At 44.9% G+C, this 15,507-nt stretch overlaps 1 protein-coding gene across 1 annotated transcript in view; it reads right to left on the bottom strand.

Moving 5' to 3' along the window:
- Positions 1 to 4,227: 4,227 nt before the first annotated feature.
- LOC146808708 (cell adhesion molecule CEACAM6-like) overlaps positions 4,228 to 15,507 on the bottom strand; it is a 375,069-nt gene continuing 363,789 nt past the window's right edge. The window contains exon 8 of the mRNA XM_085614219.1: positions 4,228 to 5,005. Coding sequence (XP_085470345.1) covers positions 4,993 to 5,005 — 13 coding nt within the window. The 3' untranslated portion in view covers positions 4,228 to 4,992. The remainder of the gene's footprint in view (positions 5,006 to 15,507) is intronic.

Genomic DNA, 15,507 nt, shown 5'->3' on the forward strand with positions numbered 1-15,507 from the left:
GTGATCCAACAGTGATGTAATACACACTTCACACCCACCCACCACAGGCGTCACCAGTCAGGTGACCCTACCAATAAAAGGGGCCGGGCGCTCGTGCCCTAGGCAGTTATTACACTATCCTGAGAAGTGTTTGTGTACGTCCTTCAACACAATGTGGGCCTGAGGCCCAACAATACAGAGGGCTCCCAGAGCCAGGTCTTATCTGTGCTTTCTCAGCTTGGAAAACCTTAATAGCAGCACACTGCAACCTAATCACAGCAGCATCTTGGAAACAACCTTATTATCCAGCAAAGATATCCGTGCTGACTCCATCTACCAAACTCATATGGGCCAGTTTGGCACTAAGATGGATTTATTCAGGGCTAGCAAGTAAGGGGTTCCTTTGTAGGTGCCTTACATCATTATTATTTTTATTTAATGAATGCCATTTGAAATATTCTAAATATTTTCAATAAGCTTATTCACCTGTTACAACCCTTATGTTTGTTTTAATGGAACCATCTTCACATACAGTCTGCTCTAGATTAGTCATTCATTTCAAATCAGGCATTTTTTTACATAATTAGGGCTTGATTCACAAAGGTAAACTTGCACTTTTGTGTAAGTTTGGTTAAGGTTAAGGTTGATTGCTATTCACAAAGTCATTTTACAATTAGTTTATTTAATATTGCAGAGTCTCTGTACATAAAAAGATAGTTCTGTCTTCTCTATTTAAATTGGGAGACTCCGCACATGTGAAGATACGACTCGTAAAAAACCTTTGTGGATAGTAAAAAATCGTAAAAGTGCAAGTTACTTTTGTGACTCGGGCACATTGTGTGGATTTCTTGTGTGTGAAGAAAAGAGGCACTGGAACACACTAATAAATATGATCCTGAGTCTCACAGAACTAAATGAATGCAAGCTCTACTTATTCCACGGCTTCAAACATCTTGTCATCCCACTGTTATTTGCATGCTCTGGTTCCAGGTTCTACAGGATCCGCTAAATGGAAGGCTGTTTCAGCTAATTGCCAGCAGATTGTCCATGATGTTAGTCATTGTATGTGCTTATTGTATGTTAATACCACATTTTCTCCCAGCTGCTGCAGTGTGTATATAAAACTACCTGACTAAGAGGCCGCAAGAATTCATGCGCTGTCGGTGTTTTGACAACATATTGAGTCAAAAATATTGTGTGGACTAAATATTGTGTCAAGAATCTGGAGTACAGGAATATTGTGAATGTAAGTTTCTATGGGTAAGCAAAGTTTTACTATACTTAACTCCACATATATGTACCTTGACAATATACACATATATATATCTTCAAAGTACACAGATGTGGTGTTAAGAATAATAAATATATACTTACCTTTGTGGACTCACCTTCTCGATATTTTGGACCTCGATATTTCTGACTTATTGTGTCCATGCAATATTTTTAGCTTCGATATTATATCAGACCACCTCCTCCTTCTAATTTCTGTACTTTGAGAAAAGTCTTCTACAGAAGTTAGCTGTGTTTCTCCCGTATTGCAGGATTCTGCTCAGGAACAGAAGTATGCTTGGGACCACAGAACATCAGCCGGTAGGGACTGAGTCACCTTACCAGCTCAGTATTCATGAGCCAGAGTCTGAATAGCTATAGTGCCTCATTTGCCCTCCTAACCCACCAAACAAGTGAGTTGACACCCCAGAATACAACACACAAAACCCTCTAAGGGATCGCAGTAACAGGACACACCTTTCACTCTCTCACGTGTACTTGTCCACAATAGGATAAACAAGAGACACATAGGAAGTTTATAATATTTATTTAAACTATAAGATGCAGTGCTTGTGCCACAATTTGACAATAAACGCACACCATTATTATCATTAGCTTGGTTAACAAACCATGGGGCAGATTTATAATAACTGGCGCATCCCTGCATATCAGCAGAGATGCGCCACTTATTGTGCGCCACAGCTCCGCCAACATGGATGCGCCGCATTTACAATGCGGCGCACCATGGGGCAAAAACGGCACAGATGCGTGACGCATCTGTGCCGTAAAAGTGGCGCATTGCTGGAGTTGCGTCGCAAGCGCGTCGCAGCTCCATCAATGCTTTGGGGGGACCTATCTTCACAATGCTGCGTCAATCCTTACGCCTGCTTCAAGCAGGCGCAGGGTTTTGACGCAGCATGGCCTTAAAAGTGACTGAGTAAAATCTTGTAGATTTCACTCAGCCACTTTTAGGAGGCGTTCCTGCGCCGGAACGCCCCCCCCCCTGCTCCAGAACACCTACATGTGGCGCAGGGCTTTACAACGTGACGCATCTGCCAGATGCGTCACGTTGTAAATACCCCGCAGCATGGCGCAGGATTTGACCCGCCACTGCGTCACAAAAGTGACGCAACGGCGACGTAAATGAGGCGCAACGGGCTCATAAATCTGCCCCCATATATCATAAAAAGCCCTATCATATTCTAAAACAGATTAGCCTAACCCACCCCCTTTCTATTGAAACTAAATGATTATATATTTTAGATCTCTGGGAATAGCGGCGGACCCTGTACCATAGCATTCAAAAGTGGAAGTTCTACATCTCAGCTGACGCAGCACTCTTGCTTCCGGATCTTTATTCAGTGTGTTTTTATCAGAACCCATGTCCTTAGTTATATGACAAGACGTGTGTGCTCACAGACACCAGCTGCATGCTCTTGTTATGTCTAAGTGCTAATGTCTGACCAGAGAGAATAACAAGGGGCATTGTTGCTTGACCTTGTCTAGTGTGTTCAGACTAAATTCCAGGAAAAAACAGAACACAAAAACATATGCAGGTTCTGTGTGAAAATTCGATGTGGCACAAAAGCAAGCGTGTTATGTAGTAACAGGTGCAAAGGAAATATGGCCTACAATGTGTACAACTAAGCTAACATATGGAAAGCAACAATGGGCCATGTAGGAAACAGACAACACTCTGGATTGGTCAGAATAACAGCACAATAAAAAACACTAGATGATATGAATGTAATTCCCCCTTCATCCATGATATTACTGACCTTCAATATTCTATCAGACAACCCCCGTCTACTTTCTGTACTTTGAGAAAAGTCTCCTAGAGGAGTTAGCTGTGTTTCTCTTCTCACTCTACCATTTCCCCTTCTTCTGGGATATAACTTTGCAGACAGCAGCAGTGTTAGATACTGTGGTTCAGGAAAGACTGCCTTCAGACTCAGCAGAGTCTAGTAGAACATGGAACTAACATCCAGGGCCGCAGGCTGAGTATTTCAGTAGAACCACTTACATGTGTGTTATTGAACAACAAAGCATACATGTGTAATTGAAAAGGAAAGCCTTTCTTTAGCCCAAGGTCGAGATTAGAACTTCTGAAGACATGGATATGGATCAAGTCAAGGCATGTTCCTCACATCTAATCTTTAAGATGCAGGAAGGAAGGAGAGAGGTTGTTGAGCATACAACAGCATTACTGTCCTGAGACTCTTACTCCCTCCACACAGCAGAGTGAACCAGACTTGGTGGACCTTCTCTTTCAATGTGTCACTCAGCGTCAGTACTGGCCATGGACCGAGCTTGAATGTCTCATCATTCTGCTGTAAGTCTTGCAGCTTTGAAACTTACATATGTGGCAGCCATGCCTGAGAGGGTTTTAGTTACTTATGATATTGTCACAGAGGAGAAAGGGCTTCTAGGTCTATCAGTCCTTTGATAGTTGTTTCTTCTGATGCCCGTACCATTATTTCCAAACTATCCTGAGAACTGTGATTAGTTATCACCAAATAATTAGCATAAGACTGGAACTTTACCAGTAGGAATGATTGGCAGAAGTAGGGAGAGATTTGACTGTAGGTGAAACAAGTTCATTATTGAAGAGCCAATGTGATACGAAAAAAATGTTGACACTATTAGTCATGCTGAGATAAAACCGGTATATTACAAGCAGAATCTGTTCAATGTATTAGACTGGGTCGGTGCAGGGATTCGGCTTAGAAACAGAACTATGCCTGGGGCCACAGAACATCAGTATGTCGGTAATGAGTCACCATACCACTTCAGTAGCTCTGATTCCAAATAAAGAGTAGCTCATAGTGCCGCACCTGCCTTCCCAACCTTTACAGAGTAACAGGTAATTTGACTCTCCAGAACACAGACTCTAGAGCCTTTCAGGCATCCCGGTAGCAGGCCATCACCTTTCGTTAGCTCACTCAAACGTATCCACAATGCACAGAAAAGAGACATGAGGCAAGCTTACAATATTTATTGAAACTATTGTGCTCTATTTTGAAATAGCCGCTCTGCAATTAAAAGACATTCGCAAGTATAAAATGCGATTAGCATAATTAACAAACTGTAGTCAATGAAAAGGCCGGTCATATTGTAAGACAGTTGTGCCTAAACCTACCCTCACTATAGAAGCACAGTCATATATTTGGGATAGCTGGGGCTTGTGTGGGACCCCATCCCTAGCATACATAGGAAGCTATTTTACATCCCAGGCAGCAGAGCTCTTTCTCGTCTCAGAACCTTTGCATGTTGTGAATGCCTCCTCTCTGTTTTCAGAATGACAAATTTCAGTTTTTATAAGATTTATCTGACCACAGAGCAAAGACCGCACAGTTTTCTTTTGGACCTTGTAGGACATTTTCTCTAAAAATTCCCAGCAGAAGAACTGAATAAGAAAACATGTACAGATTATTTCTAAATTAAATGTATAGCACACAAACAAGCCTGTTCAAGCAAAGCCAGCATACTACCTTTTAGAAATACTCAGCAGGGGTATTCAATGTATTAGAGAGGGTCATTCATGGTATCAGCCATAGGAGGTATTCAATGTATCAGAGAGACTCATTCGTGGTGTCAGCCATAGGAGGTATTCAATGTATCAGAGAGAGTCATTCGTGGTATCAGCAGTAGGAGGTATTCAATGTATCAGAGAGAGTCATTCATGGTATCAGCCGTAGGAGGTATTCAGTTCATCAGAGAGGTTCAGCTGCGCAAATGTTGGATTCAGTTCTGGGGCCTGTGAGGAAGAAACAAAAGAGAGCATGAAGACTCTTCTCAGCCTAAGTTTGGGGTTAGTCAGGAGCTTAGAACAACATTATAGGGTCCATATGTTCTTTAGCAATTAATTGACCATATTGTGATAGGAGGGGCCAGCTACCCTTTGAACACCATCTGCGTGCAAGGTTTTAAATGCATTTTATTACATTCTTAACTTTGTGTCCTTGTAGGCTGAGTGGAAGTGAGGGGAAGTATAGACTATAGAGGCACTGTTGCATGTCTTCAGACTCTACATGTCCAGAGTGTGGTTTTGAGTACTCCTGTAATTAGACTACATGTTCTCCAGGCAAAATTCCTCTTTCCCTGGAGTTTGAGGGGACTCTGTAACCTGAATGTTCTCAATGATCTGCTATGTGCACATTTTTATTTTGTCAGGTTTTAATGGGATCTCATGCTGAATAAAACTCCTGAAGGTGTCTACATTTCCCTCCATTATAGGTTAAGGACCTTAGATGGGTATAATAATTATAACAAAACCTGTGCCCACTAGTATCCTTACTAGGTGATGGCTTTGCGTGCTTCTCCGCTAGAATTTCCAACACAGTCGATGAGAGGTAAAACCCTCTCAATGTCACTAAGTTCTCTGTTTTCGTCTTGGGAGGCAGCCTGAAGCTGTTGCAATTTCCTGCTCCCATCAGCTACTGCTCCTGTCTGCAGTTATCCTGTTCTTGTCTAGGAAGACCACACAGCTGGTCCCCCGGCAGTGCTCACTTTTGGGAAAGTGATGTCAGTTTATTAAGACCACCCCATGCGAGTTTAACTTCCATCCTCAAATTCCACATTCCTGCTACAGATGCTAAGGGCAGATCCTTTTCAGCCTTTACTGTCAGTTTGTGATGTAAGTTACCCCCTCCTCTGCAGACAGAGGATGACTTTGAGTGGTTTAGTAAAACTTTAATCTGAACTACTTTCCAACAAAGGGTTTTGGCTAATGTTTTCAAGCAACTAGGAATGCTCAGTTGTTTCTTATGTCTGTGCAGTTGGGTATGGTAGGGAAACTGCTTATACACTATAGTTTATATACTCAACACATGCATAGGATCATATCCTAAATATTGATTAAAGAATATTTTCCCCACGGTAGTAATTGGTGTAACAGAGGGGGTGGAGGCCTTGCAAAGAACCCTGAGGGACCCCAGGTCCTCACACTGCCACCTAGACCCCACCGTCCCATGTTCATGTACCTATCCACTAAAACCAAATCCAGCTGTATCAATAGTCACTATTGTGACACAGACTTTTTCAAAGAGACCAACATGTAGAGAGGCAGAGGGCATACTAGAAGCAGTTTCCAGTGTTATTAATGTAAACAATGGGAGTTGTGGGGGCAACTGTCAGTGTCCCTGGCATCATATAACTTGAATCAGTGCAGCCACTGGCAGCTCGCCAAGGGAGTGCTGCGGGGCGGGGACGGGCACGGTGGGGGGTAGAAGACTCAGACTTACGACGAACAGAACTCAGAGTAGCCTGACTCTGAGTCTTGTCCTTCGCAGGTCCGAGTCTACTACCCCCCACCCTAGACCTCCCCCGGCCTACCGTCCCACAGCACTCCCTTGGCGAGCCGCCACTGAGTGCAGCTCATGAGAAGAGTCTTTAGGGAGTTGCAAGGAATATACCGATGGACATGCTGCCATGCTGAGCTTGAGTTGGAGGGAGTTCGTTTTTACTGTGAAGAATGATGAAAATTCTTCACTACTAAGCTGTGATTTCGCGGTCAAGAGTGTTGAGGTTCCGTGTGAGACGGAACGACACTTTCGAGTGGTGACGAATATGGATGAGTTTGGTGTCAACAAACCGCAAATGACGAGTATAGTGGGTGTACGCAGTTTCGCTATGCAACCACGTATGGTTCGTCTCATTTTTGGGTTTGTTCATCTGAACCCTCGGGTTCCATTTTAGATACGGCATCCATTTTGTTTGTTTCCCTCAAGTAGCCAGCGAACGGACTTTGTCTGCTTCGTGACCCTGGGACTCCCAAGCTTATACGAGGGACACGTGTTTCCTTGAGGGTGACTTTTACGATGAGGGAAATGACACGGCGAAGGCAGATGGCCCCGCTCGAGGCTCATCTTGCCGTGCTGGTCTATTGTTTCAGGCATGCATGCATTGGACATGAGGTCTTTGATCCCGTTATCAAGTTTCCTTTATTACTCCCAACACTCTTTTCTAATCTGTTGTGCATCCTTGTCCTTTCTTTGCATCTGTTTTTGTCCCCTCTCCTAATGGGTTTACGGTCAGAACGGAATGTGTTTTATTACAGAGGAGGTATGTTTTTACAGTTGGGAACCGGCAATGCTGCTGTAATTATGTTCCGGCCTCCTGAAACATGAACACGACTCTTTTGAAGTTTATTGTGGGAACTGAGTTGTAACCTTTGTTCTCCATACTGTTCAATGGCAAAAACGTGTATAAAAGGAGCGATCCACTTTTGCAAGTTGAAGCAGTCTCCGAGAACCTACACGTTGTGTACTTCTTGTGATCTCTGTATCCCTGCAGTAAATAAACGCTGATCTCTGACGTCGCTGGAAGTGTCCCGTGTCTTTGTGTTTTGTACGCCAGAACAGGTAACCCACGAAGGTTTCAGGTGTTGTTCCCTGGCACCGCTGGGTCTTAGAATAACCCAGTCCTTCAGTTGGCGCCCCACGTGGGGCGACATCAGCGGTACCGGTCCAAAGCCCGACGATCGTGAGGAACTTCTTGTGAAATCTCCGAGGGAAGGTGCACCCCGCTTCATCGATCCAGTTGTCGAAATAAGTGGCCCGACGTCTTTTCCCGCGAAGATCCCCGCCTCCTGACAGCTGCGACGGACTGATGCCCTGACTGTCGACCTGTTTTGGGGCCTGGCGTAGTCCTTTGTACGGCGAGACGATAGACGGGCCTTCCTGGTGACGCCATTGTTCTTTCAGTTAAGTATTTGTGGGTCGCTCCCAGTGTTCCTTTGTCGTTTGCATGGTTCCATAGCATTTGTGGTTCTTAGTTGTTGGGGATTTATTTGACGATTGCAATTGCCAAAAACCGAGGGTCTTGCATTTTTTGTGCGAGGACATCATAATTCGATAGCCCTTGAAGTTTGTAAACTCGGTTAGTGTGCACGATGCCTGGCCGTAGTACTTTGTTTGGTTTTTTTAAATGTTGCAGAATGGATTCCCGGCTGGAGGATTCATGTCCGATACCTCCGGTTGGAACTCCAATTTACGAGCTCTATAGTCGCCATGGCGTGGGTCCTATCGTATATAACGAATATTGGGTTTGTTACACTAAAAAGGATGGTGTTCTTAGTTGGCCATCACATGGTAGTTTCGAAACTGCCGTCTTAGATAATTTGGAAGCTAAACTGTTTAAGAAGAAGGCTAGGCCGGCCATGTTTGATTCCTTCCGGTTGTGGCGTAAAGAGGCCAAGCAGAAAGAAATCAAACAGAGTAAGAAAAATAAAAGAGAAGGTGTCATTATGGTGATGCAAAATGCTGAACAGTATCAGCGAGACAAAGATGAGAAGGAGCAGGAAATTAGTGCTCGACTTCATCATATGGCGGTGGATAAGTGTTATCCGGTGTTACCGTCTAACGCCGATAAGATGGGAGAAGAAGTGATAGAAGATTCGCTACTATCTTATCTGTTGAAATCACCCCCTCCCTATGCTCCAGATACTGTGGGTCCTGTGATTCTTCCTATTCCTCAACCTGCTGTGTTGGCGGCTGCTGGTCAGCCCGCCGTTCCTCCCGCTCTCCCGAATCCTCTTGTGCCGCAAATCGTGCATCCTCCTTTACCGGCTCTTCTTCCTACTGCGCCTTTCTCAGTCTCTTCCGTTCCTGCTACTCCTGGTACCGCGTCTACTTCTACTGTCTCCACTCCTACTGTCGCTGCTCCTGTGCCTTCTTCTTCTTCTCCTTCTGATCGTTTATGATCTGATCGATAAAGATGTTATTGAGGAGACACGAGGTAACGTGTGTAATAGTCCTGTGTTGCCTATTTTGAAGCGAACTGATCCCTCCAAGCCTCCCGTGTACCGTCTAGTTATTGACTTACGGGAGGTAAATAAGATTGTTGTCCCGCAGTTTCCTGTGGTGCCCGACATTACAGCTTTACTGACTCTGATTCCAGCCTCTGCATCGCGGTTCTCGGTAATTGATCTGAAGAATGCGTTCTTTAGCATTCCGATAGCTGAGGAAAGTCGAGATTTGTTTGGGTTTTCATTAGGTGGTCGTAGCTTCCGGTTCAAACGTGCACCTCAAGGCTACTGTGAGAGCCCATCGATCTACAGCCAAGCTCTTAAAAGCCAACTTGATGCATTCGTGCTGCCGACTGGTGCGGCCTTGATTCAGTATGTTGATGATCTGTTGGTAGCTGCAGACACTGAACAAGTTTGCAAGACGGCTACTGTGTCACTATTGCAACATCTATGCGACTTACACCACAAAGTGTCACCTTCTAAATTGCAATATTGTTGTCAAGAAGTTACCTACTTAGGTCACTTATTGTCAAAGGCGGGAAGAAGGTTGACCCCTGAAAGAATCGCAGCAATTGCTCGAATGACTGTGCCGACGACTCAGAGAGATGTGCGTGCCTTTTTAGGTATCACGTCATACTGCAGACAGTGGATTCCAAATTTTTCACTGTTAGCGAAGCCATTGATAGCTCTCACGTGCAAGGATGTTTCGACTCCTTTGCCATGGACGGAGGAATGTCAGAAAAGTTTTTCTGAACTGCGTGATGCGTTGTGTTCGGCTCCTGTGTTAGGTACTCCTGATTACAGCAAGCCATTTACACTATACATCCACGAGAGGGAAGGTTGTGCGTTGAGTGTTTTAACGCAACAATTTGGTGGTAAGCAGCGTCCGTGTGCATATTTTTCCTCGACTTTAGACCCGGTAGCTAGAGCATTGCCGAGTTGCTTGAGGGCGATGGCGGCAGCTGCGGCGTCTATTCGACAGTCCGCAGGTCTTGCCATGGATAATATGCTCATGGTGATGGTTCCGCATGCAGTTGACACTCTTCTGAATCGGACAAAAACTCAACATTTGACGAGTGCAAGGTTGTCTGGGTACGAGCTGACCCTTTTGGCAAGTCATATACAGATCAAACGTTGTAATGTACTGAATCCGGCGACATTGTTGCCGATTAATATGGAATCAGATGATGTATCACCACATGATTGTTATTTACGGACTGAGGAAGAAACAAAGGGTCGTGTGGACCTGAAAAACACTCCCTTGACAGATCCCGATGGTACTTTGTATGTGGATGGTTCTTGCTTCAAATTGCCGAATGGCGATGTGACGACTGCGTATGCTGTAGTGACGTTGAGCACGGTTGTGGAAACGGCGAGATTGAATCAGAATTCAGCACAAGCGGCAGAGTTGATTGCATTGACAAGAGCGTGTGTTTTGTCTAAAGGAAAGCGAGTGAATGTGTTTACCGACAGTCAGTACGCATTTGGCGTTGCGCACAGCTTTGGAAGACTGTGGAGAGAAAGAGGATTTATGACATCACATGGTACGAAGATCCAACACGGGCAGCTCGTGAATGATCTTTTGGATGCACTTACACTGCCTAAACAAGTGGCGATCGTTAAATGTAGCGCACATCGGAAAGTGACGGATGATGTTGGTCGTGGTAATGCATTTGCGGATGAGATTGCTAAGGAAACGGCTAAGAATCTTACAACTCGAATGTACGTGACGAGTTCAGTAAGATGGCCGACGGAGACTGGTATGTGTGAAAATACTGTTGAGAGTGTGAAAGCAATTCAGAACAAAGCTACCGAAGCTGAAAAGACCAAGTGGAAAGAGAGTACGGGAAGGTTGGATATGCATGGATGTTGGGTTGACTTGACGGAATGTCAGAGGTGGATGTTACCAGACGCGTATGTATTAGCTGTCGTGACGATGGCTCATGGGTTGTCAAATATTAGTGCAAAAGGAATATGTAAGTTCTTGTCCCCTGTATGGAAGAATGAGGGTATTACTAAGTGTGCTGAGAGAGTGGTTAAGAATTGCATGGTGTGTTTGATGCACAATCCTGGCAAGGGCACCCCCACTCCACCTGGTCATTTTGCTCCCCCTGTTTGTCCCTTCGAGGTTATCCAGCTGGACTTTATCCATATGGAGAGATGCAATAACCTGAAGTATGTCTTGGTTGTGGTTTGTGCGTTCTCTAGATGGATTGAGGCCTATCCTCTTAAGGATAATACTGCTCTGTCCACAGCGAAAATCCTGCTGAAGGAATACTTTCCTCGGTATGGAATGCCACGGATTGTGTGGTCGGATAATGGAAGTGAGTTCATGGGTAGTGTGATGCAGAGTGTGTGTAAGGGCCTTGGAATTCGTCAAAAATTCCATAGCGCTAATCATCCTCAGGCAGCGGGTTTGGTTGAAGGGTACAATGGTACCCTGAAACTAAAACTTGCAAAAGTACAAGCTACGACTGGTCTATCATGGCCTGATGCCTTGCCTCTGGCTCTCTTATCAACCAGAGCGACTGTACACTCTCGAGTAGGGCTTAGCCCATATGAGATTGTGTTCGGCCGCCCTGCGAACATTTGGGGAGTCCCGAGACCTAAAGCCTTTGATAGCCTCGAGTATCCAATGCTAATTGATTACCTCCATGATTTGACCACTAAACTACGGTTAATCCATCAACAGGTCTTCGAAGCTCTACCGGTGCAGACAGAGGGTCCTGGACATCAGCTCCGGCCAGGCGACTGGGTCGTTACACGAAATTTTGGTCGGAAATGTAACTTGGAGCCAAGATTCGTAGGACCCTTTCAAGTCTTGTTGACAACGAGGACTGCGGTTCGACTGGAGGGCCGGAAAAACTGGGTCCACGCCAGCCACACGAAAAAGGTACCGATCCCCTTACCAACAGACGGTTGGGTGAGAACTGGGATTTCGGCAACGGAAACTGAGACTCCTTTACACTTTGTGCCGTTTAGTGATGCTCAACCTGTAGTGGATGATTTGTTGCTGCCAAACCCACTTGTGGAGTCATCGGTAGCAGAGAACCCAAGGTCTGACTCGTTGTCCACCTCATCGAACACTGTTGCGCCAGCTGAACCCTTATTTGTAGAGCAAACTCGACCTGGAAGAAGTCGATATTTTCTTCGTTCAAGGACTAATAAAAATTAGTTGTATATTTGCTTTTGATGCTATGAACATTATGGACAATTATATCCTTTCTTTTTGAGTTTTTATGTGCTTCCACTGCTAAGAGATTTGCATTAGAACTGAACGTTTTGAGGAAACCTTACCATCCGGGTTACCGTAGGGCCGTGCGGGTACTCCTTTCTGTTTAGCAGGTTTCTGACGCTAGGTCGGTTACTTTTGTCGATTCCTGGGAACTCCTGGGGATTGATAATCGCTACTCAGAACGAAGTGCGTCAAGTACGTCACGGACGGTTTGTAGAGGATGGCATTCTCTAAGCTGCTGGAAGTAGAAAGGATGTCAGCGCAGAAATCAGAGTTACAGAGGGTTGTACGAACAAAATGTTTCCTGTTTCAGGTGTTCCTACTGTTTCTGACCGTATCTATGCTATTGGTGGGTGGAGTGTATTTTGGAGTACAGTCATTATTACCTTCTGTTTCACCTACCCTTTCTCCTAAACTAAGCTCCATCACCACTGTTTCCCCACATTCTTTTCATCCTCTGCCTCAACACGAACAGGTTAGGCGTGCGGAATTTATGAATAACTCCTTTGTTCAACTCCTACATCAGCATCAGTTGGTGATGAATACTACCAACTGTTGGGTGTGTGGGTTAATGCCACATACCATGGATAGGGGTATTCCGTATTTGGTCCTTCCTTACAGCTCCCAGGGTTCAGCTCGAGCATTCCAAACTATGTTCCGTAGTGCACTAGATTCCTACCCCAGTCGAGAGCCACGCTCTGTCAATTTCGGTCCTGGGCCGTACCACAAGCCTTTGGCGATAGCGATAGCGGATTTAGATAGAGATGTTTTTAATGCGTCGCTTATCCCAGATGAAGAAGTGCAGGCCTATAAGGATATGAGTGAGGCTGAGTATAGTACGTCAGTGGGTGATAGACAGCTTAAGAGCTCTTCCCCAATATGGATTGTGCCACACCTCGGTAATTTCTGCTTGAAAGGTTTGGGTCGAAATCCAAGAGCACAACTTGGGAACAGTGCTTGCACTGACACGTATGTCCTACCGATGCTCTCCTCCCCTGTTTTTCTGACTGCTAAGGGCACTTATTTCGTATGTTACGAACGCGCATATACATGGTTACCCCGTGATTTTTCGGGTACCTGTTATATTGCGAATCTTTTACCTCCGACTTTCACAGTTGCCTCAGACTATCATAAGACTAGAGTTGTGAGAGGCGTTATTAGCAAAGAGGATACTGCCGGTCAAGAAGCAGGAGATTTCTTTAAGGGTTTCTTGCCGTTTTGGGGACCTATGGTTAATAGTAGGAACCTAAGACAGTTGACCCGTGTAGTTGAGTCGACTGCTAATATTACCGCGAGTGCCCTTGGTAATTTAACAGCTGAACTTCAGGCGGATAGACTCATGACGTTGCAGAACCGGATGGTTCTAGATGTTGTTCTTGCAGATAGAGGTGGTGTGTGTAAAGTTATCCATTCGAGTTGTTGCATTTTCATTCCTGACAATGCTCCAACTGTCTACCAAGCCATCTCAAAGTTGCACAAGATTTCCGAGTCCATACACGTGGACGAAGGTAATTGGACGCTTCTAGGATGGTTTTGGGGCCTGATGTCAACTTGGGGTTGGAAGATTCTGATGATCGTAGGGGTTGTTGTAACATTTCTATTCACGTGTTGTCTTTGTGTACAGTGTGGTCCTGCCTTATGTGGCCTCTGTGCTACAACGTGTATAAGACAGCCATCTGTTACCAAGGAGACGTTGATGAATAGAATGATGTTCCAGCAGCAGCTGAACAATCTGATGAATATTGAAATCGATTCCGATCTTGACTAGTGCTTGCCTACATGAGGGCAAAAGGAGCGTCTGAGGTTCCGTGTGAGACGGAACGACACTTTCGAGTGGTGACGAATATGGATGAGTTTGGTGTCAACGAACCGCAAACGACGAGTATAGTGGGTGTACGCAGTTTCGCTATGCAACCACGTATGGTTCGTCTCATTTTTGGGTTTGTTCATCTGAACCCTCGGGTTCCATTTTAGATACGGCATCCATTTTGTTTCTTGCCCTCAAGTAGCCAGCGAACGGACTTTGTCCGCTTCGTGACCCTGGGACTCCCAAGCTTATACGAGGGACACGTGTTTCCTTGAGGGTGACTTTTACGATGAGGGAAATGACACGGCGAAGGCAGATGGCCCCGCTCGAGGCTCATCTTGCCGTGCTGGTCTATTGTTTCAGGCATACATGCATTGGACATGAGGTCTTTGATCCCGTTATCAAGTTTACTTTATTACTCCCAACACTCTTTTCTAATCTGTTGTGCATCCTTGTCCTTTCTTTGCATCTGTTTTTGTCCCCTCTCCTAATGGGTTTACGGTCAGAACGGAATGTGTTTTATTACAGAGGAGGTATGTTTTTACAGTTGGGAACCGGCAATGCTGCTGTAATTATGTTCCGGCCTCCTGAAACATGAACACGACTCTTTTGAAGTTTATTGTGGGAACTGAGTTGTAACCTTTGTTCTCCATACTGTTCAATGGCAAAAACGTGTATAAAAGGAGCGATCCACTTTTGCAAGTTGAAGAAGTCTCCGAGAACCTACACGTTGTGTACTTCTTGTGATCTCTGTATCCCTGCAGTAAATAAACGCTGATCTCTGACGTCGCTGGAAGTGTCCCGTGTCTCTGTGTTTTGTACGCCAGAACAGGTAACCCACAAAGGTTTCAGGTGTTGTTCCCTGGCACCGCTGGGTCTTAGAATAACCCAGTCCTTCAGTGTGGATTTGGCCAATTTGTTGGATTGTTCTTTAAGAATTTCAAAGAGTTTCTTTGGTCTATTTTGGCATTGTCTAGCTTAGATCTGAAGAAGTCTTTTTTGGATTTTAGAATACTTTTGTTATAGGAGTTTCTGGCTTTCCGCAGTAGTTTAAGATGGAGGGGGAGGGATGTTGTCTCCATTTCCGTTCCATTGATCTAAGTTTACATCTTTCTTCATTTAGGGCTCCTTTGAACAATGGGTTTTTGTCTTTGTCCGGAGTTTTGGAGGGGCAACTTGATCCTTGATTTTAGTCATCTTGGAGTTGTAATGAGTGGTGAGGTCATTGACATCTGACATGTTGCTGGGGGGGGATGAGAGCTTTCCCACATTGGGAGGCTAAGTTGTTCCAGTTAAGGTTTTTCGTGTCTCTTATCCATTTTTTAAGGCTTGTTTTGCTGCGGGAACGTTTTCTTGTTAGGGGAGGGAATTTGGAAGGTGATAATCTGATGGTCTCACCAGTCACATGGGGTGATCGAGATAGAATAAATCGTTTTGTGTTTGGAGATGAGCCAGTCAAGAGTAGAACCC

The sequence above is a fragment of the Triturus cristatus genome, chromosome 7 (assembly GCF_964204655.1).
Source record: "Triturus cristatus chromosome 7, aTriCri1.1, whole genome shotgun sequence".
Lineage (NCBI taxonomy): Eukaryota > Metazoa > Chordata > Amphibia > Caudata > Salamandridae > Triturus > Triturus cristatus.